The sequence below is a fragment of the Suillus plorans genome (assembly GCF_016647745.1).
Source record: "Suillus plorans strain S12 chromosome Unknown HD556scaffold_136, whole genome shotgun sequence".
NCBI lineage: Eukaryota > Fungi > Basidiomycota > Agaricomycetes > Boletales > Suillaceae > Suillus > Suillus plorans.
This window is the reverse complement of record NW_024537520.1, coordinates 39,193-62,796: the sequence shown is the minus strand read 5'-3', so window position 1 is coordinate 62,796 and position 23,604 is coordinate 39,193. Positions and strand designations below refer to the sequence as shown.

The 23,604-nt window shown below is 48.7% G+C and overlaps 6 protein-coding genes across 6 annotated transcripts; 4 read left to right on the top strand and 2 right to left on the bottom strand.

Annotated features, from left to right (window-relative positions):
* Positions 1-6,315: 6,315 nt before the first annotated feature.
* Positions 6,316-7,344, top strand: HD556DRAFT_1314942 (translation protein; the record flags this gene model as incomplete). Its single annotated transcript, XM_041301043.1, has 4 exons — positions 6,316-6,327; positions 6,354-6,413; positions 6,501-7,136; positions 7,291-7,344. The coding sequence occupies 4 exons, from the start codon at positions 6,316-6,318 to the stop codon at positions 7,342-7,344; spliced, it is 762 nt and encodes a 253-aa protein (XP_041152101.1).
* A 4,416-nt stretch (positions 7,345-11,760) lies between these two features.
* On the top strand, positions 11,761-13,780 carry HD556DRAFT_1314941 (heterokaryon incompatibility protein-domain-containing protein; the record flags this gene model as incomplete). Its single annotated transcript, XM_041301042.1, has 3 exons — positions 11,761-11,886; positions 11,942-12,086; positions 12,135-13,780. The coding sequence occupies 3 exons, from the start codon at positions 11,761-11,763 to the stop codon at positions 13,778-13,780; spliced, it is 1,917 nt and encodes a 638-aa protein (XP_041152100.1).
* Positions 13,781-14,074: 294 nt separating this feature from the next.
* HD556DRAFT_1302064 (uncharacterized protein) lies at positions 14,075-15,749 on the bottom strand. Its single transcript, XM_041299478.1, has 7 exons — positions 15,361-15,749; positions 15,193-15,305; positions 14,989-15,144; positions 14,862-14,940; positions 14,677-14,802; positions 14,433-14,623; positions 14,075-14,384 (listed from the first exon to the last, which is right to left on the bottom strand). Exons 1-7 carry the CDS (start codon positions 15,416-15,418, stop codon positions 14,217-14,219), a joined length of 891 nt encoding a protein of 296 aa, XP_041152099.1. The 5' UTR covers positions 15,419-15,749; the 3' UTR covers positions 14,075-14,216.
* A 396-nt stretch (positions 15,750-16,145) lies between these two features.
* On the top strand, positions 16,146-16,985 carry HD556DRAFT_1280351 (uncharacterized protein; the record flags this gene model as incomplete). Its single annotated transcript, XM_041299285.1, has 4 exons — positions 16,146-16,250; positions 16,305-16,328; positions 16,380-16,529; positions 16,586-16,985. The coding sequence occupies 4 exons, from the start codon at positions 16,146-16,148 to the stop codon at positions 16,904-16,906; spliced, it is 600 nt and encodes a 199-aa protein (XP_041152098.1). The 3' UTR covers positions 16,907-16,985.
* Positions 16,986-16,989: 4 nt separating this feature from the next.
* HD556DRAFT_209841 (Metallo-dependent phosphatase-like protein) lies at positions 16,990-18,850 on the top strand. The gene is made up of 5 exons (XM_041309910.1): positions 16,990-17,297; positions 17,350-17,410; positions 17,468-18,332; positions 18,384-18,587; positions 18,640-18,850. The coding sequence occupies exons 2-4, from the start codon at positions 17,394-17,396 to the stop codon at positions 18,543-18,545; spliced, it is 1,044 nt and encodes a 347-aa protein (XP_041152097.1). The 5' UTR covers positions 16,990-17,297; positions 17,350-17,393; the 3' UTR covers positions 18,546-18,587; positions 18,640-18,850.
* Positions 18,851-20,780: 1,930 nt separating this feature from the next.
* Positions 20,781-23,415, bottom strand: HD556DRAFT_209005 (caspase domain-containing protein). Its single transcript, XM_041309908.1, has 18 exons — positions 23,360-23,415; positions 23,022-23,297; positions 22,759-22,883; positions 22,620-22,701; positions 22,483-22,568; positions 22,370-22,430; positions 22,256-22,318; positions 22,151-22,197; positions 22,033-22,095; positions 21,952-21,976; positions 21,885-21,898; positions 21,632-21,832; positions 21,504-21,584; positions 21,428-21,446; positions 21,328-21,373; positions 21,235-21,271; positions 21,162-21,182; positions 20,781-21,110 (listed from the first exon to the last, which is right to left on the bottom strand). The coding sequence occupies exons 2-18, from the start codon at positions 23,146-23,148 to the stop codon at positions 21,084-21,086; spliced, it is 1,125 nt and encodes a 374-aa protein (XP_041152096.1). The 5' UTR covers positions 23,149-23,297; positions 23,360-23,415; the 3' UTR covers positions 20,781-21,083.
* Between the last annotated feature and the right edge of the window lie 189 nt (positions 23,416-23,604).

Below are 23,604 nucleotides of genomic sequence, written 5' to 3'. Positions count from 1 at the left end.
GGGATTCAATTTATTTATGATCCGATATCCACGGCCTTTGTTTGCTATACTAGCTCCAGTACGTGCATCCCGCCTCTTGCAATGTATGTCGTGATTCAATCGAACACCGTCTTCCTTGAGTCCTGTCTTTGCATTCAAGATAGTTGACGCGGACGGGCGGGCACAGGTGCTTGGATGTGCGCCCTTCGAAGCTGAGAGATGCCGCTGTAGCCTGTTTTAACCGCTATCTCCCACTTGTTCGCATGCCCATTGTTACTTATCGTGCGGCTGTTTTACAACACAACGATCCTCCGTGGTTCTACTACTACTAATTATGTGGACTGTTTTCTATCAACCAGCTTCGTCTGACACACCACGCTCGTACACTGAACATTCGCACTCGCGTTCGACCTGTTTGAGCCCGCCCGCCCTTCACAGCTTACCTTTTGCACCCAGGTTCAAGCCAGCGTTTCGGGCCGGAAAAACCTGCATATTTTCGTCCAAATCTTTTGTACTCTGTTGAGGCTGTTTCTAATCATCTGTGATGTACTCCATTCCATCTTGTTCTTATTTTCGGTCACTTAAGTATCGAAATCCATAGATAAGCTTTTACACCATTTAAGAGATCTTTTAAGCGTATATCGAGTATTCACAAGATGATGTATTGTTCCACGCCAGGTTGTTGGAAGACCGTGCTTCACAAGGTGGTGGCAATGTGCTGGCATTGCAGATAGAGTCAACTGTTTGATAAGGAATTCCAAGTGGTTCCTTCGTTAATATTCAGCACATAGTAAAGCAAGGTGTCTTCCTATCCCCTTCAGATTTATCTAATCCTCGTTTATACATCCTCAGAAACAATGCGCGCACGTTTCCTCTTTGTCCTTGCTGTTATTGCTGCTTTGACGGTATCAACATCCACTATGTCTTCTGTCGCTGGCACTGATCAATATCTACCAGTGATGAATATCAACATTTGTGTCAGTGAGGTGTGGATGCCTCTTACTCGTTCTCACTTCGAAGGTGCTCGTTACGTCCATCGTAGAGTGTCACATCCAATGCTCTGGTATGCCTGGGACAGGATAACACTTATTTTCACGCACTCGCTTTGAGATGACACCTGTGTTCCAAACGCAACTTCGTCAGGATTATAAGCAACGACCCTTTCATGATGGGAATGTTGATAGTACAACGTCGTCATCGCTCTCAGCTCTTTTCCTTTTCCGTCTTTAATATCCCGGACTCTATTGTATAGCTTATAAACTCGTTCTCTCTTGTCTCTCATACCTCAGCGGTTCTCTTCACGACGCTGAGGTATGTATCACGTTCTGTTTGCACGCTGTCTCTTTCTGATTACGTTCCGTTCATAGACTTGTCTTCTAGGTACTATTAATATTAGCGGTTCTCTTCACGACGCTGAGACTTGTCTTCTAGCTCTACTTTAACAGGTTATGAGCCCTGGCTCAATAGAGCCATCAGACAGAACTACAAGACAGTCTACTCGCGCCTGCCCGCCACTCACTTGTCTTATCTCATTCCCATCCTCACGGCGGTATCGCCATGGGCAAATATGATCATATTCCCGAGTTATTGGGTACAGAAAACTACGTTGGTTGGTCCACGAAGATGCAATACGCTCTTGCGTGTGAAGATCTCTGGTGCCACATCAACACGAATCCTGACCCAACAGACCTACTCGGAGCGCCGTCCTTTAAGCCTGTCCCCGTTGATCCGAACAACATCACCGCCGTTGAGAGAACGGGAATTCGGGAATGGCTGTTAAGTGACATCAAGGCTAAAGACCTCATTACCCATCGTCTCAATGCATCTGTCGGAGCGCTGGTATCACACTCTCACACTGTCTCAGCTCGCGACGCGTGGAAGACGCTCGCTGAGCATTTCAATCGCACCGACACCAGTGCCCAGTATCAGCTTCACCAGCGTCTAGATGCACTACGAATGAAAGATTCCGCCGATGCTACCAATTATGTTGGTCAGCACGCAGTATTTCGTGAACGTCTCAGAGACTCAAGTGCTGCCATGCGTGATGGAGATGCCATTTATAGCCTACTCATTGGTCTTCCTCAGACCCCCATATGGCAGCAGTTTCGGTCGATGCTAGAGCAACGAATGCATGACGAGGTGATGACCGCATTACCAGGCGCTGTACCTACCTTCACTGTGGACAGTTGCGTCTCGTGCATAACGGCTGAGGCCGCACGTCACATACACTCACAGTCCATTCACACTGCACGCCCAGGATCTGAATATGCCAATGCGGCCACATCTTCCACTGCACCTGCTGCGGGCATCAACGCCATCACTGGCCTCCGTAAGCATAAGCACAACCCTGAGGGCATTTTCTGCACTACGCCGGGCTGTAATAAGGGTGATCACGACCATGCTCACTGTTACGGAAAGGGGGGTGGTATGGAGGGTCAGGCTCCATGGATGCGCAACAAGAAACCCAGTTCTAAGGAGAGCACAGCGGTTGCTGCAGCCACGACCACGACCACGACGTCTGCACCTCCTGTGCAGACGGCACCTGTCATTGCTGCAGCCGTTGCCGACATTAGCAGCCTCATGCAAGACTTGTCCTTTGCGTCGATTGCCGAAGTCTCCGACGAGATCTCCTGTGCAGTCACACTCCCTTTCACGACGATCCTAGACTCAGGGACCACTGTCACGTTGGTCAAGGACCGCCGTTTCTTTCACACATACTCAACGGAGAATCCGGTCGACATCCTCACTGCCAATCATGGCGTGCTTCAGACAAGGGGACGGGGAAATTGTGTGGCCTGGCTAAACATCGGTAAACGTCGAATATGCATTCGACTCTCGAACTGTCTTCATGCGCCCAAGGCCTTGCTCAACTTGTTGTCAGTGAGCTGCATGAACGCTAAGGGTTGGGATGTGAACTTCCGAGCAAACATGACTTGTGAGCTCGGGTACAAAGGAACGATGCTCGGGTCGATCCCTGCGACAGGGAAGCTATATGCGCCAAATATCGAGTTCATTCCATTGACCGACTCCACTGTAACTCACGCTGCACCAGAGCTGTCCGCGTTCGTTAACGTCCCACTCACCTTTGACCTTTGGCACGCTCGCATCGGGCACATCGGCAGAGAGGCTGTCATGCGCCTCAACCGTGTGGCCAAAGGTGTCACAGTTCAGTCCTCCTCCCCCTTATCTCATTGTGAATCATGCATTCTTGCCAAACACCCGCATCAACCTTTTCACTCCTCCGAGACTGAACGCGCAGGAACCTTCCTCGATCTGGTCCACAGCGACGTATGTGGACCCATCCTGACGGTAACTCCACACGGTAAACGATATTTTATCGTTTTGTTTTTATCGACGATCACACGCATGTCCTTGACCTCCAACTCCTGGCCTCAAAGGACCAGGCACTAGAAGCCTGGTGCACATTACGTGCGCGCTGGGAAAACTTATCTGGGCGACGTGTTAAGATCTTCCGGAGTGACAACGGGGGGGAATTCATTGGTGAGGCTTTCAATGAGAATCTGGATAAGATGGGAGTCCAGTGTCAACGCTCTGCCCCCTATGCTCACCAGCAAAACGGGAAGGCAGAGAGGGTGATGCGTACGATCGAAGGTCGTATGTATGCGATGCTGGATTTTGCACGTCTGCCTCCATCTCTTTGGGGAGAAGCGGCTCTCACCGCTGCCTATCTATTCAACCGGACAGAATCACGAGCTCTCCCAGCGGGAAAGACTCCCTACGAGATGCTGCATGGTGTCCAACCTAATCTCGCCCACCTCCGTGTCTTCGGTGCTCGCTGTTTTGCACGAATTCCAACAGAACTGCAGCAGAAGCTCGGTCCCCGATCACGTGAAGCACTCTTCATGGGGTATCCACCCGGTGTGAAAGCATGGCATTGTCGCGATGCCGCCACCGGCGCGTTCTTCAACTCTCGTGACGTCATTTTTGATGAAACCCTCTCCAATCGTCCCTTCCCTGACAGCGATGACGATGACGACGACAATTCTGCTCCTCCTGCGCGTTCTGCACCACCTCCTGCACCTCCAGCGTCACCTCCTCATGCAGCTGTCATTCGTCGTTCAGGTCGCATCCCTGTGCTCACTGAAAAGGGTGAGTTACTTAAGAGTCGCATTGTCGCTGATAAATCTCGCCTGGCACGTCAACGAGAAATTCGAAACGCGCGTATCAATGGCATTCCTCCTCCTACTACAGACACTCCCGTTCCGGATGCACCTATCGTCGATGCTCCTGCCAGGATGCCAGGTCCCCCAGCCAACACTGCAACAGACCCAGGCTCAATTCCCGTGGATGACGAAGAGGTTGGTTTCTCACAGGTCCTTGCGAACCTGATCGTAGTCGAGGTTGCCGCACTTTCTGTGCGAAGTGACACGCGCCGTAATCCTCTGACGCCCGGTTATGACCTTAAGTTACCACCTGCAACCTTCGACGAGGCCATGCGACGACCCGACAGTGATCATTGGCTGGCTGCGATGCGAAAAGAGATGAACTTGATGTCAGAAATGAATGTCTATGAGTTGGTGGTCTTACCTCCGGATCGTCGTGCTATAGGCTGCCGGTGGGTGCTTGAATTCAAGCAAGATCTTAAGGGAGGACCCATCTTTAAAGCGAGACTGGTGGCGCAAGGTTTCTCTCAAATCCCTGGCGTCGATTTTGGACGCACCTTCGCGCCTGTCGCAAAGTCGGCTTCTATTCGCATCATCTCAGCCTATGCAGCCGCCCACAACTGGGAACTCGACTGTTTCGACGTGAAACGTGCATTCCTTTGGGGAAAGCTGCAAGAGGACGTGTACATGAAACAGCCTCCTGGCTTCGAACGCCTCGACCCCAATGGTTCTCGTCTAGTCGCCCACTTGCTCTCTTCACTCTATGGCCTTAAGCAGGCTGCATACGACTGGTATGAACTCCTGCGTGAGGTCCTCACCAGTCTCGGCTTCCTCCGGTGTGAAGCTGATTACGCCGTATTCGTTTTCAATCATGTCAATGGTGAGGGGGTGAGAGTGATTTGCATCATCGCCTGGCATGTCGACGATGGGCTCGCAGGGGCAAACAACCGAGGTTTTCTAGATCGCACCAAAGCACAAATCGCCGAGCGTTTCGGCATCACTGATCTCGGCGCCGTAACGAAGTATTTGGGGATCCAATTCGTCCGAGACCGCAAGACGCGAGAACTCTGGATGCACCAGGAAGACTACATCGTGTATCTACTTGAGGAGCACGGCATGACCAACTGCAACCCAGTCTCTCTCCCAATGGATCCATCTTTTCCCTTTGGCCGTGCGACTGACGTCTTTCCCCACGTCGATGACCTCCAGTCAGAGTACCGCAAGCTGGTTGGAGAACTCCTGTACCTCGCTATGTACACCCGCCCAGACATCGCACTCAGCGTCATGCATCTGGCACAGTACAATGTATGTGCTGAACCCAAACACTACTGTGCCGCGAAGCACGTCCTACGTTATCTGGCCAGCACGATCAGCACACGTACGCACTATGGGGGTGCAGGAATCAATCCCAACCTTCACGGCTTCTCCGACTCTGATTGGGCGTCCTGCCCCGAAGATCGAATCTCGATCTCGGGGTATGTGTGGTTCTTCAATGGCGGTCCAGTCTCACACTCGGCGAAGAAGCAGACGACCCAGGCTCTCTCGTCGACAGAGGCAGAATACATGGCACTCACTGCTGCGATCCAGGATGGGTTGTGGCTCCAATCATTCTTCGCCACTCTCAACATCCCCTTACCCCTCCCCATGCAACTATTCGCCGACAACGCGGGTGCCATTGCCCTCTCCAAAGAGGCTGCGAATCACATCCGGACGAAACACATCGACCTTCGATATCATTTCATCAGACGCCATATCGAGGCCAATACATTCTTACCGGTCTGGGTCTCTACCCACAAAAACACCGCCGATATCTTTACAAAGGTTCTACCTCGCCCTGCCTTCGTGCATCATCGTTCTGGTCTGTCCCTCGTCGTTGGTTGAAGAAGTTCGTGTCAAGCGCTGTCTCGTTGAGGGGGTGTGTTGATAGTACAACGTCGTCATCGCTCTCAGCTCTTTTCCTTTTCCGTCTTTAATATCCCGGACTCTATTGTATAGCTTATAAACTCGTTCTCTCTCGTCTCTCATACCTCAGCGGTTCTCTTCACGACGCTGAGGTATGTATCACGTTCTGTTTGCACGCCGTCTCTTTCTGATTACGTTCCGTTCATAGACTTGTCTTCTAGGTACTATTAATATTAGCGGTTCTCTTCACGACGCTGAGACTTGTCTTCTAGCTCTACTTTAACAGGGAAGCTTTTTTCTGATGTATATCATGCACCTTATGGTGTGCGTACAGTAATTTCGTGCCAGGATGCTGGCGTACTAAAGTTCGTTTCTGATTTAGTATTCCATGTGGCCAGTGTGATGGAGGTGAGTTGCTCGAGAGGATATCGCACTCTTTAGATGCTACTTGAAAGCTGACGAGGATATCCCAAAGATAGCAACTCATCCTCCCAGGCTATAATCGACTTGGGCACGCAGAACTTTCCGAGTGGAACAATCGAGCTATCTCTACAAGAACGATCGATCACAGTGTTAAATGCCATATCTGGCATCATGAATGTACGATTGAAAACGAGCTGGTTCTTAACATCGATTGAGCTGGGTACCTTCATAGATCTACAAATGCGGGAACGAGGCATGCCCCCGCCCAGGCTGCTATCGATAGTACCGCTCATCGTCACCCATCATTCTGATACGCAGCCGAAATACAATATCGACACTGTCAATGAATATATTATAAAGCGTGTACCTATGTCAGTCCGCGACTTTGCTTCCGATCCCCGTCTCATCGTTATCCGTTCCTCCGACGTCAACATGTCTGCTGCTGAGGTCGATGAGCTCAAAAGTGGTGTTCTATCCTCACAGACGTCCTACGGGCTAGGGAAAGAAGTGAAGATTCGTCCGGGGATCGTGACAAATGACACAGGGCTGGAACCGTGCAAGCCCATTTTCAGCAGGATCGTCTCTCTGCACGCTAAGAACAATCATTTGGAGTTTGCATTTCCGGGAGGACTTATTGGTATTCGGACCAAGATTGACCCCACGCTATGCAGAGCGGATGGTCTCGTCGGTCAAGTACTGGGAGCGATTGTAAGCTTCCGAAACTCGATACTGGTGAGCATCCTCGTTTTCGATATGCTTTCGCGTTCCGACAGAATCCAGGACTTGAGATTATTTGGTTCCTTCTCTGCCGTTTTCTGGGCCTTCGTCGAAGGTTCAACTGACTTCACTCGCATGTACTGAGGCTGGAGAGGTCGTGCTTCTGAGGCGTATCGAGAAGCCTATCGGGGGCCTGTAGGCAAGTATTTCTGTCGACTGAATAGGCCTATTCGGCACCTCCTTGATGTGATCGGAGCCAATGTACATATGTATTTAACGAGAAAACGGACGAAATATATCTGATGATCATGGGTATAATCAGTAGAAGCGCAATGAAATTATAAGAAATGACAAAGGAAATCTTTGAAAGACGAAAAAAGAAACAGATTGATGATGACCGTCAGTATACTCAGAAGAGGAACAGCATATAGTAGCCTATCAGCCTAGAAGGGATAGGATAGGATCTCAGCAAACAAGACCTGATCATAAAAAAGTGTCACGTTATCCTACGTACAGCAAGCCTGAGGCCTGACTGGCTTGTTCGACTGTAACAGAAGTTCGCTAAGACCAGCATCTCTTAGTATCCCACAAACATCCCATGTATACGCATTTTCGTCGAGGCAGCCAGTGGCTAGTAGCTTTCCATCTGCCGAAAATGACACAGAAGTCACGTAATGTGGATATGGATGCTGGAGGGGCGAACCGATGGGCAGGTTGTTGTCCAGGTTCCATAATCGTGCTGTGGTGTCATGTGATGCGCTTGCGAGGATGCGGCCATTCGGAGAGATTGCAATGGATTCGACAGTTTCAGTGTGACCATCCAACACTGCGATCTGTTTCCAAGTTGTAGTACTCCATGTCCTAATCGAGCCATCGAATGGCCCTGATATAAGCGTTTTTGTATCCGGAGTCCAGGCCAGGCACAACACCGAATCAGCTGTTTCAAGAGTGGCGACAAGCTTCCCTGTCTTGGCATCCCAAATTTTGGCATGCCAGTGTTCGGAATCTTCGGATACGCTAGTTGCAAACATGGTCATGTCTGGCGAATAGACCACTGCCAACACGGATTTGTGCCCTGTGTTGATTGGTGCGAGGTTTGTCCCTCCGCTCTCTACATCCCATTGTCTTGCAGTCCCATCGTCAGATCCGCTCAACACTCGCCGACCGTCTCTACTCCAGCAGACAGAATTCACTGCCTCTGTATGCCCCATCCATTTCATGATGACTTTGCCTGTGTCCAGGTCCCACAACCTTACTCCGCCATCCATACTCCCGCTGACCACCGTCTTCCCGTACGGAGATAACGCTATGGTGTACACTGGACTGTCTCCGTCCCGCCAGTCGTCTCCTATCTGTTTCCCATTCTTCAAGTCCCATACCCGCAGCGAGCCGTCCCTTGAACAAGTCATTATCCGTTGTTCGCCTGGTAGATGTATGGCACCGAAGACCGAACCGGTGTGTCCCTCAAATTTCTGGCAAGGCATTATCCTCGAGGTCTTCTGTCTTTCAACGAAGGGTGAAGCCATCTAGGCGGAGCTTCGTTTCAGCTTTCATCCCACAAAGTTTGGAATCACCACTTACAACGATATATATTCCTCAGCAGGTCACGACGTGTTGACAGCAAGACACAACGAGCGTTAGGTCAAAAGTGTACTGGAAGTTTGAACTGGGACCTCCTCGTGTTCGCCTCACAGCTTCTCGCAGGCTGTGCAACTGAAGCGCCCGAGCCTCGTTTCTGATCAACCTCGCCGTCCTAACTCCCGTGTTTACTGTCGGTCCATATACCGAATCGCGCCTCACTACCCTTGCTATGTCTTGCAAATGATCCTGTCCTCAAGTATTCTTTTCGTTCTGCGCGATGCAGACCAGAGGAAAGATGCCTTTCTGATTTACAATTTGCACCGCACACGATATCCACAGCTACCTAAAGCGGTATATGAATTGCACATGCGCGTTTTTCATGTCTGATTGTGAAATCTGGCCAGATTTTATGGAATACAGGTGATTGCCGCTGCACAGCTCGTCGTTTCAAAGGGATTTCTGTGCAGGTCTGCTTGTACGTCAATACAAGCGCTCCGCTCACCTTTGGATGTGATGTTCCGTATGCTGTTGTCTTTTCCTCTTCTTCTCTTGGAAATAGCGTTCGAATGTCTCAGTGACGTCATACTCCTGAATGAAAGTGCAGTGTATAGCCGTCTCCTTGCAAACGAATAGGTGATGCGCCGCGGGCAATGCTAAATTGCAAAAGCAGGATCAGAGACACAGAGATAAGCGAAGAACGCACGCGCCTGACTATTTGAGAATTGCAAATTGGTGTCGAATTTCGACCAGCGGTGGTCTGGCACATATGGCAGCGTACAGAAGAACGTCATCATGGGCTTTGAGCGCTTATTTGACTCAACAAAGATGTCCACGTAATGCACCTGAAAGCACAATCCCTACAATCGACAGTAACCCACCCACACAAGAATGGTGCAAGAGGCAGAGCAGGGCATCATTATAAGCACCACACCCAATCGAGCATTTGGAGATCATGAGGACGCGGTACTTGCAGTCGCAGTTTTCCCCGATATGCGACGAATGGTTACAGGCTCGGCAGACAAGACACTTCGTCTTTGGGACCTGAAGGACGGCGTGGTGTTGAAGAAAATGGAAGGACATTGCGACTGGGTTGGGGCAGTGGCGATATCACGAGACGGGGAATTAATAGCAAGCGGTGATGAGAAGGGGGTGCTCATCATCTGGGACGGGGACACTGGGGAACCTCTCACCCAATCCTTCCAAGCTCACTCTGGCATTGATTCGTTGGATTTTTCTCCAAATGGCGCGGTGTTGGCTACTGGCGGATGGGACAAAAAAACGAAGCTTTGGAACACAAAAACGTGGCGGTTGCAAGACAAACCTATCGATTGTCATGATTATGTCAACTGCATTCGGTATTCACCATCTGGTATACATCTTGCCATTGCGACACTTGGAGACATTCAAATATGGGATCCGAACACTAGGGATTGCATTAAAATCTTTGAGGGTCACGCAGCTCATACATCGATCAGTCGAGCAAGCATTAGACCGTTCAACAAGTCACTCGCGTGGACGCCTGATGGTAAACGCCTTCTCTCAGCAGGCACAAATGCCGATCCTACTATACGAGAGTGGGACTCAACGAGTTGGGAGCAGGTCCGAGGGAGTCCCTGGAAAGGCCATGATAAGCAAATCTGCGCCATTGCAGTCAACTCTGCTGCTACCCTGGCCGCCTCCGCATCGTATGACAATTCTGTCCGCCTTTGGCAACTCTCAGATAGACGAACTATTGCCATATTCCGACACTCTGACTGGATGCGTTGCGTCACTTTCTCCTTGGATGGCGAGTACATTCTTAGTGGAGGAGGGAATAAGAAGATATCAGAGTGGGCAGTACCAGAGGATGTTTTACCTGCTTCCAAGGTAAGTTTTAAAGCTTCACTCTTTATTCTTACAACACGGTATTAACATGCTTCATGTAGAATATCGCTATAAACACGATAGCCCGCAATGCATGCATATCTGGTGATTTGCTTGTCGCTGAAGACCTGCTAACGCAAGAGATCGACTCTGATCCCAACAATCATATCTCCTATGCCAACCGCTCATTTGTCATGGCACGAAAGCACGACTGGGACTATGCGCTTCGTGATGCACTTATGGTGAGATACACTGATTCTTTTCTTAAGAAAGTAACATCCTGACTTTCATGGTGGCATAGTCTGTCAGCATTCAACCCTCCTTCACGGGCTACACCTCTAAAGGCATCGCCCTCTGTGGAAAAAAGCACTTCAAAGACGCAATGAGGGCATTTGATCTCGCATCCATGTTTACTGACAGAGACTCGAAGACCACCCATCGTCTTCTCTTAATTAAGGCATGCTAATAAGTTCTCCCGTACTCCTTAGTACTTCATCAATTTTCAGGCCATCGCACTGTTCAATGCAAATCATCATGAAGATGCAATTCTACGTGTCCAAGAGCTAGCCACCTCTTGTCCCAACGCCGATACTCTTGCATGTGGTATCGTGGAAGTGAGTGTTGATCCAGCTTACACTCGTGTGCAGTTGGCACTGATTTTTTTAACATCACATATCAGGCGTATCTACGTGTTCAACTTGGAATCAATGCATTGAACGACGCGCGTCACACCGAAGCGGCTGACCACTTTACAGCTGCTGTCAAAGTTGGTACTTGTTCGTCTAAATCAGCCCTTCTATCTCAATATATGGACTTTGTGGTGGTACGTCAATATAATGCAACTGGAGATATGTTTTGTTTCATCAAATCTCGTGCTTATGCAGCTCTTTGGATGGGACCTCAAGTCTTTGTGGCAAACAGCAAATGAAAACCTGTGTCACGCGCTCCTTCTCGCAGGTAGACTTCCAGAAGCCGTTGAATCGTACAGATGCATGATGGATGGGAGTGATGACACCACGAAAGCCAGCTGCCTTCGTTGGTCCGCTGGCAAGTCTTTCATCATCCCACCCATGCTAAATCTTCACCTGCATTTCACTCAGCTTTCGAGAAAAAATGCAGCGCGCTCTATGCTGCCAACGGAGATGTTGCACTCGCTGCGAGTGCCTACGACATGGCTATTCTTCTATATTCGAGGGCGATCGAGCTGGATCCCACAAACGAAACCATATTTGTCAACTGCAGTAAGGCAAAATTGAAACAAGCGCTGTGGGAGGAAGCACTCGTTGATGCGAAAAAGGTTGATGACATCTATCTTTTCGTGGTCAATACTTAATCTTGATATACATATGTAGGTCATCGAACTCGACCCATCGTATTATATCGGATACCAGTTGAAGCACGAAGCGTTTCATGGCGCACAGCGCTATGACGAAGCAATCGAGACCTTCCAAATCATGCTCTCCAAGTTGGATAATGCTCCCGAGACGCAAATACGAAGTAAGCCCCGACTAATGCTTACATCAAAGTGCTTGACCCTTTCTCCAGAGCTGCGCCAGCAGTATCTCAGCCCACCTGAAGCGGACGGTGCTATACGAAAGAGCATTCACATTCAAATGGAAAACGCCCCACTTCGTCTACTCAACACCTCCACTGGGTACTTGTGCGATCGAGATGCACAAATTGCTTCTTTCAAATCAAGTACAAGGTACAAGGAGCTTTTGTTATTGACAATGAAACATAAAGACCTTCGCATGGAACGCATCAAAAAATCGGTTACGATGTACTTCCGCTGTGTCATGCTATCTCATAGATGGGAAGAGAAGGAGCCCCTGCTGTACGACATCCAGGAGAAGGTCGTGTATAAATTGAATCCAGTTGGAGGCATCGTGAAGTTGCAGTCATTCTGCAAAGTTGCTCGCAAGGCGGGTTATCGCTGGGCATGGGTTGACACATGTTGCATCGACCAAAATAACAACGTCGAACTCCAAAAATCACTCAATTCCATGTTTTCCTGGTATCGCCAATCATCACTCACCATCATCTACCTGTCGGATGTTCCGCCTTTGTCAAAGTCTGGCGCACTGGCGAAGAGCGCTTGGAACACGCGGGGATGGACCGTTCCGGAATTCCTTGCACCCAAAGTTCTTCTTTTCTACCAATCAGATTGGACCATATATCTCGACGACCCCTCTTCTAATCACAAGGAGTCTGTTGCAATCATGCAGGAGTTGGGGGATGCGACGGGCATAGACTCACAGGCCCTCGTCGCCTTCCGCCCGGGGATGAGAGGAGCACGAGAGAAACTTCGATGGGCGTCGACACGAACCACCACGTTACAGGAAGACATCGCCTACTCGTTATTTGGCATATTCGGCGTCCACCTACCTGTAATCTATGGTGAGATGAAGGAAAACGCACTCGGGCGACTCTTGCAGGAGATCGTGGGTCGATCGGGCGACATTACTGCCCTCGATTGGGTTGGAATATCATCCGACTTCAATAGTTGTCTGCCAGCCAATATCACATCGTACGAAGCTCCGCCATGCGTGCTACCATCTCTCTCTGAAGATGACATCCAGGCATCAGTCTCCTCTTTACGAAGTGCTGGGGTTGTAGAGTTGGCTTTGAGAATATACAACACACTCGACAACCTGAGCGCTCCTCGTTTCTCCCACCGCCGGCTGCATCTGCCATGTATCGCATTTCCTATCGTAGAAGTCAGACGGAGACAAGGTCAAGACCAGGAGACACCCGTATATGAAGTCAAGACAGACGGACTTGCTGACTTGCTGATTACCACGGAAGACAGGCTGATTCCGTTCTCGTCGACAAGACCCCTGGCCCCTTGGCAGACATTCTTGCTTGTCCGTCCATGGAATCGTGGCCTACTCGAGCTGCCCAATCCTCCAGATGATATGCAGAACATGAAAATTTTGGCTGCTCCTAGCTCTCCATCACTCGATTCGCTCGCCTTTTCTTTTGGAGAAAATGAGCCGGTTGATATCGATTCTCATTCTCGAGCATTGCGATTGATTGTTCGCCTTGGACAGCCATTCAGCGCATTTTTGTTAGCGCGGCAACACAGCGGAGAATACAAGAGAATCGCCTCGAATCGGGATATTGTTGCGCAAGTTAAAGACATGACTTCTGTTCACGACATCATTGACATCAGGACACTAGAGATATCGTAGACGTATGAGCAGATGCTTTGAACGATTTTCACTCTTGTATTGACACTGCCTGTATACAGTAGTCACATACGATTTTTGTATCCGTGGTCAACAGGAAATAATCTGCAGTGTAGCCTAAGCGCGATTCCAGGCGCTCAGGCCTTGCAAAGTGAGCGCTCTGAAGTACCCTGATCTCTTCGGAGCGACTCGGCATCCCAAGTAGCATACCTCTCAGATACTAGCTCAAACTTGGGTTCAAACTCTCGTGGGCAACATTTTCGCTTACCAGTAGCATCAGTGGGATTGATCTTGCAGTTGAAAGGTGGCAGGCATGGACTGGTTTGCAGCAGAAGACCAATATTAATGAGAGATGTAAGGACACTAGTAAGCATACGCCCGCGCAAAATTAGACATTGGTCCAACTTTCAACAGTCATCTCCTGAGAGTCGTTGGCACGTCAAACTGAATGATCTGTCTCCTCAATCATCCGTTCTATGACATAGCCCACGTTCTGCTCTCCTTGTTCTCCAAAGAGATTGGTGAAGGATTTTGATGGGCTGCTGGGTTGGGGGTTGTTACCTACCCGGAAGTGTACTTGCAGGATGATGAGGCAGAATACGATTCCCTAAAGAAAAGTCTTACAAACAGTTGCGTTTTAGCCAAGTAAACTCACCACAACAGGAGGGCCAATATCCATCGCGGGGTATTGGCCGTTTGATCCCGTCAAGAATGCTAGAAGGAGTGCCAGGACGCTGGTAGCATATATAGCACCGCCTTCGACGATGACGATCAGCACGGGTAAAAGATCAGCGGAGCCGCCTGAGATGCAACGGCGACTGCGCCAGATGCGCCAGGAAATCAAAGCTGTCATATCCTGGTCATCATAAGCCTGCAGATTAGCCATAGAATAAACGTACTAGTGCAAACGATACTGATAAGCATGGTCAATATGTAGAAGGTTGTGATCAACCCAGGAATGGTGGTATAAACACTCGTCCCTGTGACGGTTCGAGAAAGGCACCAGACAATATAGTACCCAATCGCTGCGAAATATCATGAGATGAGGTGGTCCTCGAATGATATCTTTCGACGAGATGCTTACCTCCATTGGCCAACAGCGCAATACAACCAGGAATGCCGACCAAGAGGCTTCTATTGTTGAGCACATAGCATCGCCAAATCTACTGCCATATTCAAGGGAGAACGATAAGGCAAGCGAAGAAACTCACAAGGACACTATCAGCGACAGTGGGCTGCGTAATGTAAAGTGCGGTTTTTGTGAGTTCCAATGGCGAAGCGAGGTTGGAGTAGTAGGCATCCGCGCCGATTGTATCCACGTTGAGAACGAACGCCTCTAGCGCTCGAATGAAATCGATAATTAGATGCTAACGACATTGTCGAGCTATTTTCCCAAAGGGTGTGATTACACTTACAGCCGTTGCAATGCAAAGCAGCAAGGTTGCTACCGGGAGAAGGAGGTCCCGTTGAATACCATACTTCTTGAGCAGTGTGCCCAGGGTCAACCAGTAAAAAGTGAAGAACACGCCTACATAAGGAAAGAAATTGAATATTATAACTTCTTTTAGAGGTTGGTGACGCACCGTAAAACAAAGTCTCTAGGAATAACGCTAAAAGCGAAGCTTCGGGCAAAGATATCATGATTATAGTCGAAAATGTTCCTCAAGGACAAGCTGAAGTTGCTGAACTAAGTTTCGACTGTCAAATTGGCAACAACCAAGATCATCGTAAGTGCCGCGAAACACCCCACTGCCCCCGAGATCAGTCTACATAGAGACACTGTCACACTGGTCTGTGTTCGCTGTGCAAGGCTGACAAAACCTGTGAGCTTAGTTTTGATTAGAAATGTGATCGAATGAGTCAAAATTTTGAAGCTGCAAAACATGAATTCACTCAGGGTGTAGTCTTGTGCTGTTTCATCACGACTCACCAGCAAGCTTGGCTCTTGAAAACTTAAGGTGCTGGGCGAAGCGCAAAACAAGTCGCCAAAGGTTCTTATTCGGGAGTCACGACGTCACGTGTATGGAGAATGGACGGTCAACATGGACCGCAACTTAGAAGGGGTTCAGAGCTGGCACCAACCTGGCATTTATCGCACTGAGCAGGGTTGACTTGTTGACTGGTTTTCTTCAACTCGCTTGCCCACGAGAAAGTGCACCCTTAGCCAGACGAGCGACGACATAGCCCATGGGCCATGGCTTCTAGTACCTATCAAGTACATTTTAAGTATATCTTATCAGCAGCTCTAGCCACATGACAACCCAAACGCTTCTAACTTATCAGTTGAAGCGTGCAGGCGGTCGGCCCATTCATCCATCCAGTCCTTCGTGAAGATCGGACCTCTGTCTTAACATTTATTCCTCTGAGAATGGTATCCGCATTTTTCTATGGCACCTTGATGCATCCAGAAATATTGAAACGAGTCATCGGAAACGACGGCAGCCAACTTCAAATGTGCCCTGCTCTCTTGCCGGTTAGTCTCCCAGGAAATCTTACCCATCATCACCCTGACACATCCCCGTTCCAGGACTACACTAGACACCAGCTCAAGGTGAACGATGATGTTTCCTCCCGCTAGCGTCCTGATCTAACACACCGAAAGAATGAGGATTATCCTGGTATCCTGCCGTACTCGCAAAGTCGAGCAATGTTCGATCACGACCTCAATTCGGAAGAGAAATCGGTGCGAGGTACTCTGGTGACCGGTCTATCGGACGCAGATGTTCGACTTCTTGATATCTTTGAAGGCGACGTGAGTCCTGCAAGTCACTTCTATAACCGTTGGCACAAATCAACCCCTCCTCGCAGCAATATACAAGAGTGTTGGTGTCTGTATACCCACTAGGACCGCTGGCCAACATACGGGACATACCACCGATTGAGGTGAAGTCTCTGTTGCCCACGACGCCTCCCCCGATCACTATGCTATCTGAATTAGCGAACCCTGTAGAGGTAAATACCTACGTATGGTGCTTTCCCTCTTCAGAACTCCGGGCACAGCTGTGGACGTTTGAAGAATTTGTGAAGTTTAACGCGTGGAAGTGGGTCGGGCCAGCTAACAACGAGTACTTTGATGAAGTGGATAGAAGAAACGCTATGGAGGGTATATATATTGATGCGAGAGGTTAAGCTTTCCTTGAAGTACTCGCACAAGCAGTCAGATATATGTAATCGGTCAACCCCGCAATTATGATCCATTGAAAAACTCTCACGGTTGCTAGACAAACTAACGTTCATGATTTGAATTTGACAGTGGACAAGATGTCCATATGGTCAGGGGACAATCTCAGGACTTGTTTTTCATTCGTAGTTCTCGCCTTCTTTCTGACTTTTGTGTTTATTACCGGAGTCCTCCAAGAGGTCAAAAAAAATCGCGCTTTCGATCAAAAGATTGGTAGGTCCTTGGTCTGAATCAACCACTGCTGTCCACGTAGACTCACTTCGATCAAAGACTTCCCGGACTTTGGCCACTATAATGGAAATTTTATAAAGAACATTCCCCATAGTGTGCTTCCAATAGGTCTTTCATTGCTTCATGTTATCAAGTGCAAGAGACTTACAATTGTAGTCAGGCGACCAGAGGAAACGCATAATCGCAATCGGAGACATACATGGCATGAATAGCTCGTTGACGTGAGCTCTTGTCGTCTAGTCATTGAATAACTCACCAACATCGTTTCATTGTGACAGGGATTTACTTGACGAGATACGCTACGACCCGAAAAGAGATTCGCTTATCCACGTTGGGGACCTGGAGACAAGGGCGACTATACACGACTCCATTGACGTATTGTCGTTCATGTCATCGAACAAAATCTTGGGCGTTAGAGGAAACAATGACCAAAAAGTGATCGAATGGCGCGCCTGGATGAACTGGATACTATCTCATCCGGGAGGCCGGGAGTGGCTTTCCGTCATGGACAAGCGATGGCCTAACCTCGACGGAGACAAGCGACTCCAGAGAACAGAGCTTGAAAACTGGGTCGAGACGAGCAAGTACGCAAGTTGGAAGAAGATGGTGCCTACTGGCTGGCATCCATTGGGCAAACACTACAGGGTCGCTCGCGCCATGTCTCCTGGACACTTCGAATATCTAAGTTCGTTGCCCCTTGTGCTTCATTCTCCCATTGGCCATGTGGTTTTCGTCCACGCCGGTTTGTTATCTTCCCACCCGAAGCTCCAGGCTTCCGACCCTAGACAACCTCTTTCCCATTGGCCTACCATACATGACCAACATGATATTGCAAAGCTGCGTAAACAACAGGAGCTTGCAGTCCTCACAGAGATCCTCGAAAACAAAGATCCATGGACCGTGACGAACATCAAAAGTGTTCTGGATACAGGAATTGTGTCTTCCAGTCCCAAAAAGGGAACTCCCTGGTCCCAATTGTGGGATGATACAATGTCAAAGTGTTCGGGAAATTCGGGTACCAATGCGGGCAAATCATACCAGCCAACCTCGCTTCCATGTTATCCGTTTACTGTTATCTACGGACATGCTGCAGGCCGTGGGTTAGATATCAAGCGATGGTCGATTGGTCTGGACACTGGTTGTGTGAGTGAAACAAACATCCTGCATTCATGATTCGACTAATATCATGTGCAGTCGTACGGCCGTCGGTTGTCAGCTGTAGTCCTCAATGGAAGCTCTTTCTCTTCTGCTACGCACCAATTTGGAGACAATATTCATGCACAAGCCCCTCAATCACAAGAGATCGTTTTCGGAGACAACGGACAGGCGCGCATTGTTAGTGTATCATGTGCATAATTATCGTACCAATTCTTCATCCGGCTTTCTTCCTTGACGAAGGTAAGTCATTCGAATCTCGAAACGTTGGGATTGTACTTATAATGCAGAATAGATTTATAATTTCACACTTTATGATTCCACCGCAAGACAATGATACAGAAGATCGATTTAATAATCATGTGCGTGTCTTCACGAAGCATGCAATAGCTTGTTGAGGACGGAGTCAGGTTTCCATACACATACCTCGGCTTGTTCCGTGACAGATCAAGAGATCAGTCTTCCAAATGATCTGCCGAGTTAGCAGATACGGTTATTGCATCGCACTCGCACAACCTTGGAATGTGCCATTGTACCATGATCCGAATCAGCGCTGTCGAGCTTCGAAACTTGAAGCGTAGCCGATATGGTATTATATTGAGATTGGTGAAAAGTCGCAAACACGGTCTTTGCATAACTCATCAACGTTTTATCGCAGGAAGGGATATAGAGTATGTATGAGCGTTTAATTGGTCGCTTGGCTTTAAGAAGCCACGTTTAACCTGTGAACCAAATGACGGATATATCAATGTTACGTAAGATGACGAGAAAATGCAGTCAACTTTCATTAATATTAACACCGTCTCCTCCACCTCAGGCCATGGCCAGGCACAAAGGCAACTTATATGCTTGCCTATTGGGCATAGTTCTCGTTATCTCCATCTTTTGGATTGCTACAGGCGATTTACGAAACAGGGTTAGTTTCTGGCCGAACCCCAACTCCAGTGAGTCCAGCCTGAGAGCCTTGGTTCTATAGATAAGCTCACCTAGACCTACAGAATTCCCTGATTTCAGCCATTACGACAATTTCACACATACGCTATCTGATGAACAATTCCCTACTAGTGAGTTGTCGACTTTTCTTTATCGATCGAAGACGATCTCCAATGAATGGCAGATGACAAAGACAGGAGGATAATCGTGATAGGCGACGTACATGGCATGAATGAATCTTTAACGTATGCGCTCTAAAAAAATCCATACCATGCTCAACGCTCACATTTTTCCAGCGCTTTGTTAAATCGAATATCCTATGACACGCAGAAGGATATTTTGATACACCTCGGCGACCTTGCGACAAAAGGACCTGTGGAAGACTCCTTGGCAGTTTTATCGTTTATGGAGAGCAACAACATTCTGGGCGTTCGTGGAAACAACGACCAACAAGTCCTTGAATGGCGTGCTTGGATGGATTGGATTGTTGCTCAACCCGGGGGCAGAGACTGGCTGGTAGAAGTTGATGATCGTTGGCTTGATTATGAACTCCCGTTCGAGAATGGAAACATGTTCACATTCGACTCGCAGCCTTCGTTGATGAAGAAACATAATTGGGGAAAGAAGGTCCCCGAGGGTTGGAAGCCTTTGGGGGACCACTACCAGGTTGCGCGAGCGATGTCCCCCTCACAATACAATTACTTGCGATCTCTCCCTCTCGTCCTTCACGCACCGGCAGGACATGTGTTCTTCGTTCATGCTGGTTTACTTGCAGCGGATCCTAGCCGGAAACTCACGCATTATAAACAACCACTGTCGCACTGGCCATCCATAGAGCAACGCGAGCATGACATTCCTGCTATACGCAAAGCACAGGAGCTCGCGTTACTCTCAGATATTCCACAGAATCAAGATCCATGGGTCGTCCAAAACATAAGGAGCGTGCGCAAAAAGGGTAAACCCACGCGCAGCAGCAGCAAAGGGACCCCGTTCTCTGACCTTTGGAATGACGTCATGAACAAATGCTCTGGGTTTCATACCCCCAAGACTCAGTTTGGCTCGAATACACGACTCATAGGCCACCAGCAACTCGCTGATCTTCCTTGTTATCCGTCGACTGTCGTGTATGGCCACGCGGCGGGTCGTGGTCTAGATGTCAAGAGGTGGTCCGTCGGCTTAGATTCCGGCTGCGTATGTTGATTTCCATCGAAAATCGGACAGGCACTGATCATCTTTGCACAGTTTTACGGCCGAAAGCTTTCAGCACTAGTACTTGATGCAAGGTCATTCTCTTCAGGGGCTTCAGGGGATCACACATTTGATTTCCCGTCCGAGGCAACAACCGATCAGTTGCATGCAGAGCCTTCATCACCAGGGGCTGTAACAAACCATACGTTCGACTTCCTGTCCAGTGCAACTGATCGAATCAAGTTTGACCACGCAGGGGAAGCCCGCGTAATCAGCGTCAAGTGTCATTAATCATTCGCCATACTCGTCGCATATTGCGGCATATTCGTAATCTCGGTATCGGATCCTAACGTAAATTGACATTTTGCCGATGCTCGTGGCCTAGAATGTGACTATCGACGTTCCTCGGCCCCTTAGACGCTGTTTTCTTGTTATCTTCGCATTCCAGGTCCATCACGAAACCCGCGCTAGTATTACTGTTATGTAACACCATTATCTTTGATCTTTCCTTCACGCATATGCAACCTGACTGGACAAGATAATCTTGTATTTCCACGTAATCTTGGATACCACATTCAGTCAGCATACATGATATAATATACATGGTACAGATATGATTCAGGCTATGAAAAGTAGGTTTGTGTCCTGTATGGTAGGTGGTAAGAGACTGAGGAGCTCGTAGAAAAAGGTACTGACCATCGGGTGAGAACTAGATAGCTATTTCAAAATAGTCAGAAAAGCGCAGCACGATGCACAGCTACCGACAAACCTGTGGTTTCTGACTGTACTTTGCCCTTAAAATAACACTGCCAACAAGTTCATCAGAAGCCGGTAATCAATCCCGAAATGATGAGGCACTCACCGGATGGAATTCAGCAGCTGCTGATAACTTTGCTGCGGGTTGTCCTCTGCGGATAACGTGTCAAATTAGGAGCTAATTATGACACTCCAAGATTACTTACTGAGTGCCTTGATGAAAGCCTGCATTTGAAAGATGCATGAGAGGCTGAAGTGAGAAGCGCGGATGAAGGAATTTACATAGCTCATAGCGCCTGTGGCTCTTCCCGCTTCTTCTGTGTCCGAGCTGGTCTGTGAATCCTTGCAGCCACTCCATGAAATCTACATTGGAGGTGAGCGTGATGTAAAGCAACTAAAAATTCACGCACGCAGTCGGCAGGACTCGTCTTTGTAGTCCTACATATCGTCTCGGCTTTCTGTTTATCCACTCTGACAGTCTTGATCAACCCCGTTACAGTGCTGAACACGCCGCCCATATCGCCGCGAGCGTATGAAGCCACAGCAGACATTAGACTTTGGCCGGCCTCTGCGGCGAGATTTGGTTCTTTGATCTTGCCTTCCGTGGAATACTAATGCACAAAAGTAAGATTACGATGAGGGTGGAGAGTAAGGATGACGCACGATGAATGGGAGATCTAGATATAAAATTAACATGAGCACTGGAAGGAAATAACTGATCTATTCATACCTAGAGCTGACCCAGAGTGGCAGGACTGCGAGAATTTTAGTACATGGATATCATTTTAGGTTCTTGGCGAGAAGAACTTACATCAAAGATAGCGGTGAGACGACAACCCGGGGGAAGCCGCTTCACCATAATGTCGTGCATCAACTGAAAGGTGGTCATTAGTAGAAAGTGGCGAGGGAGGGCTACAACGGGGACACACATCATCAACAATATGACCCTTCTCTTTGAAATCAACCGGGAAAATGACTATCCCGCAAACGATTAGCAAATACTTTCTATGAAGTGAGTGTCACGTAATCGTCACCTTCGTCATACCCATCATCTTCATCGCCATCTTTGTCCTCCGTCTGTCCTCCGTGACCGGAATCTATTTGGGGTGTATGACAATCAAATAGATGACCATGAAAGATACGCGTACAATGGAAGAACAGTGAGTCATTAGCACGGGCATCACGAACGAGCCATTCCATTGCGCGCAGCTATTGCCCCCATCAGTTAGCACTAGTGAAACTCTATAGGCAGCTTACTCACTATGTTTTGCTGAGTAGGAGCTTGGCGTTGGTCTCTCGCATCGTCGGTAAGTATGACCATATCCTCCTCCTTATACCCAAACTGAGCTGGAAGCATTCCATGACATACTACGCGCATTCCGTAGGGAATAGACTTACTAGCCAAGAAACGCTTGATATTATTTGCATCATTAATGCAGCCATGCAATTCTTCTGGCTGGCCGAGGTAATTGATTCCGATCTAGTTTGAAGGTAGCCATCAGATGTGAATGAGTGTCAGTCCATGCGCACGACATACACATAAGGCTTTCTTTTTGCCGTTACACTGAGAATATTGGAAAGAGGATTGCTGCATCTGATTGGGTCCTTGCATTTGAGGGCCATAAAACTGCTGATCATAGGGTGGCCTCTGTGGGGGTCCGCCTGTTTAAAAGATCATGATGTGAAGCGACTTTGTAGGTTTCATCGATCAACCCACTTGGAGGAGCATATGCGTAGCCACCGCTCACCCTGATGGATGTTAGGGTATCCATCAATGCAAAGATATTAGAAACAACGCACTGGGGAGGAGGTGGACCATAACCACGAGGGGGTCCAGGTGGCGGTGGATAATTACCAGGAGGACCTGGGGGTGGCAGGAATTGTGGAGGGCCTTGCCTACCCGGAGGAGGCGCGGGGGGTGCACCATATGATGAGGATGGAAGGCCAGGCGGCAGTGCGTAATGAGTGGGAGGACCTTGAGGGGGCGGATAGTGGCCAGTAAAATGACCTGGATGACCACTATTATGGTGGTGTCCAGGATAGTTATCTCTTGATACTACTGGTGGTTGTCCAAAGCTGTGGATCGATGATGTCAATATTAGGTGAGACACACAAAGCATATTTTACTGGTTACCTACCCTCTGGGTGCCAGCTGGGAACCGTGCGAAGGAAACGGCGGTGGGGCAGCATACGTAGGGTTGTGTACAGGTGGATTGGGAGGAGGAACCTGATTATTACTGGAACAATCATCGTATCAGCTCAGCTCAGCTAACTATTCACTACAATTGACATACGGGTTTGGGAAGCTGAAAGATGCGATTGTAAATTGGATTCAGCGGCTCTCTAGAAGGTGTTATCGACGTGCTTACTGAGGTGGGGCGCC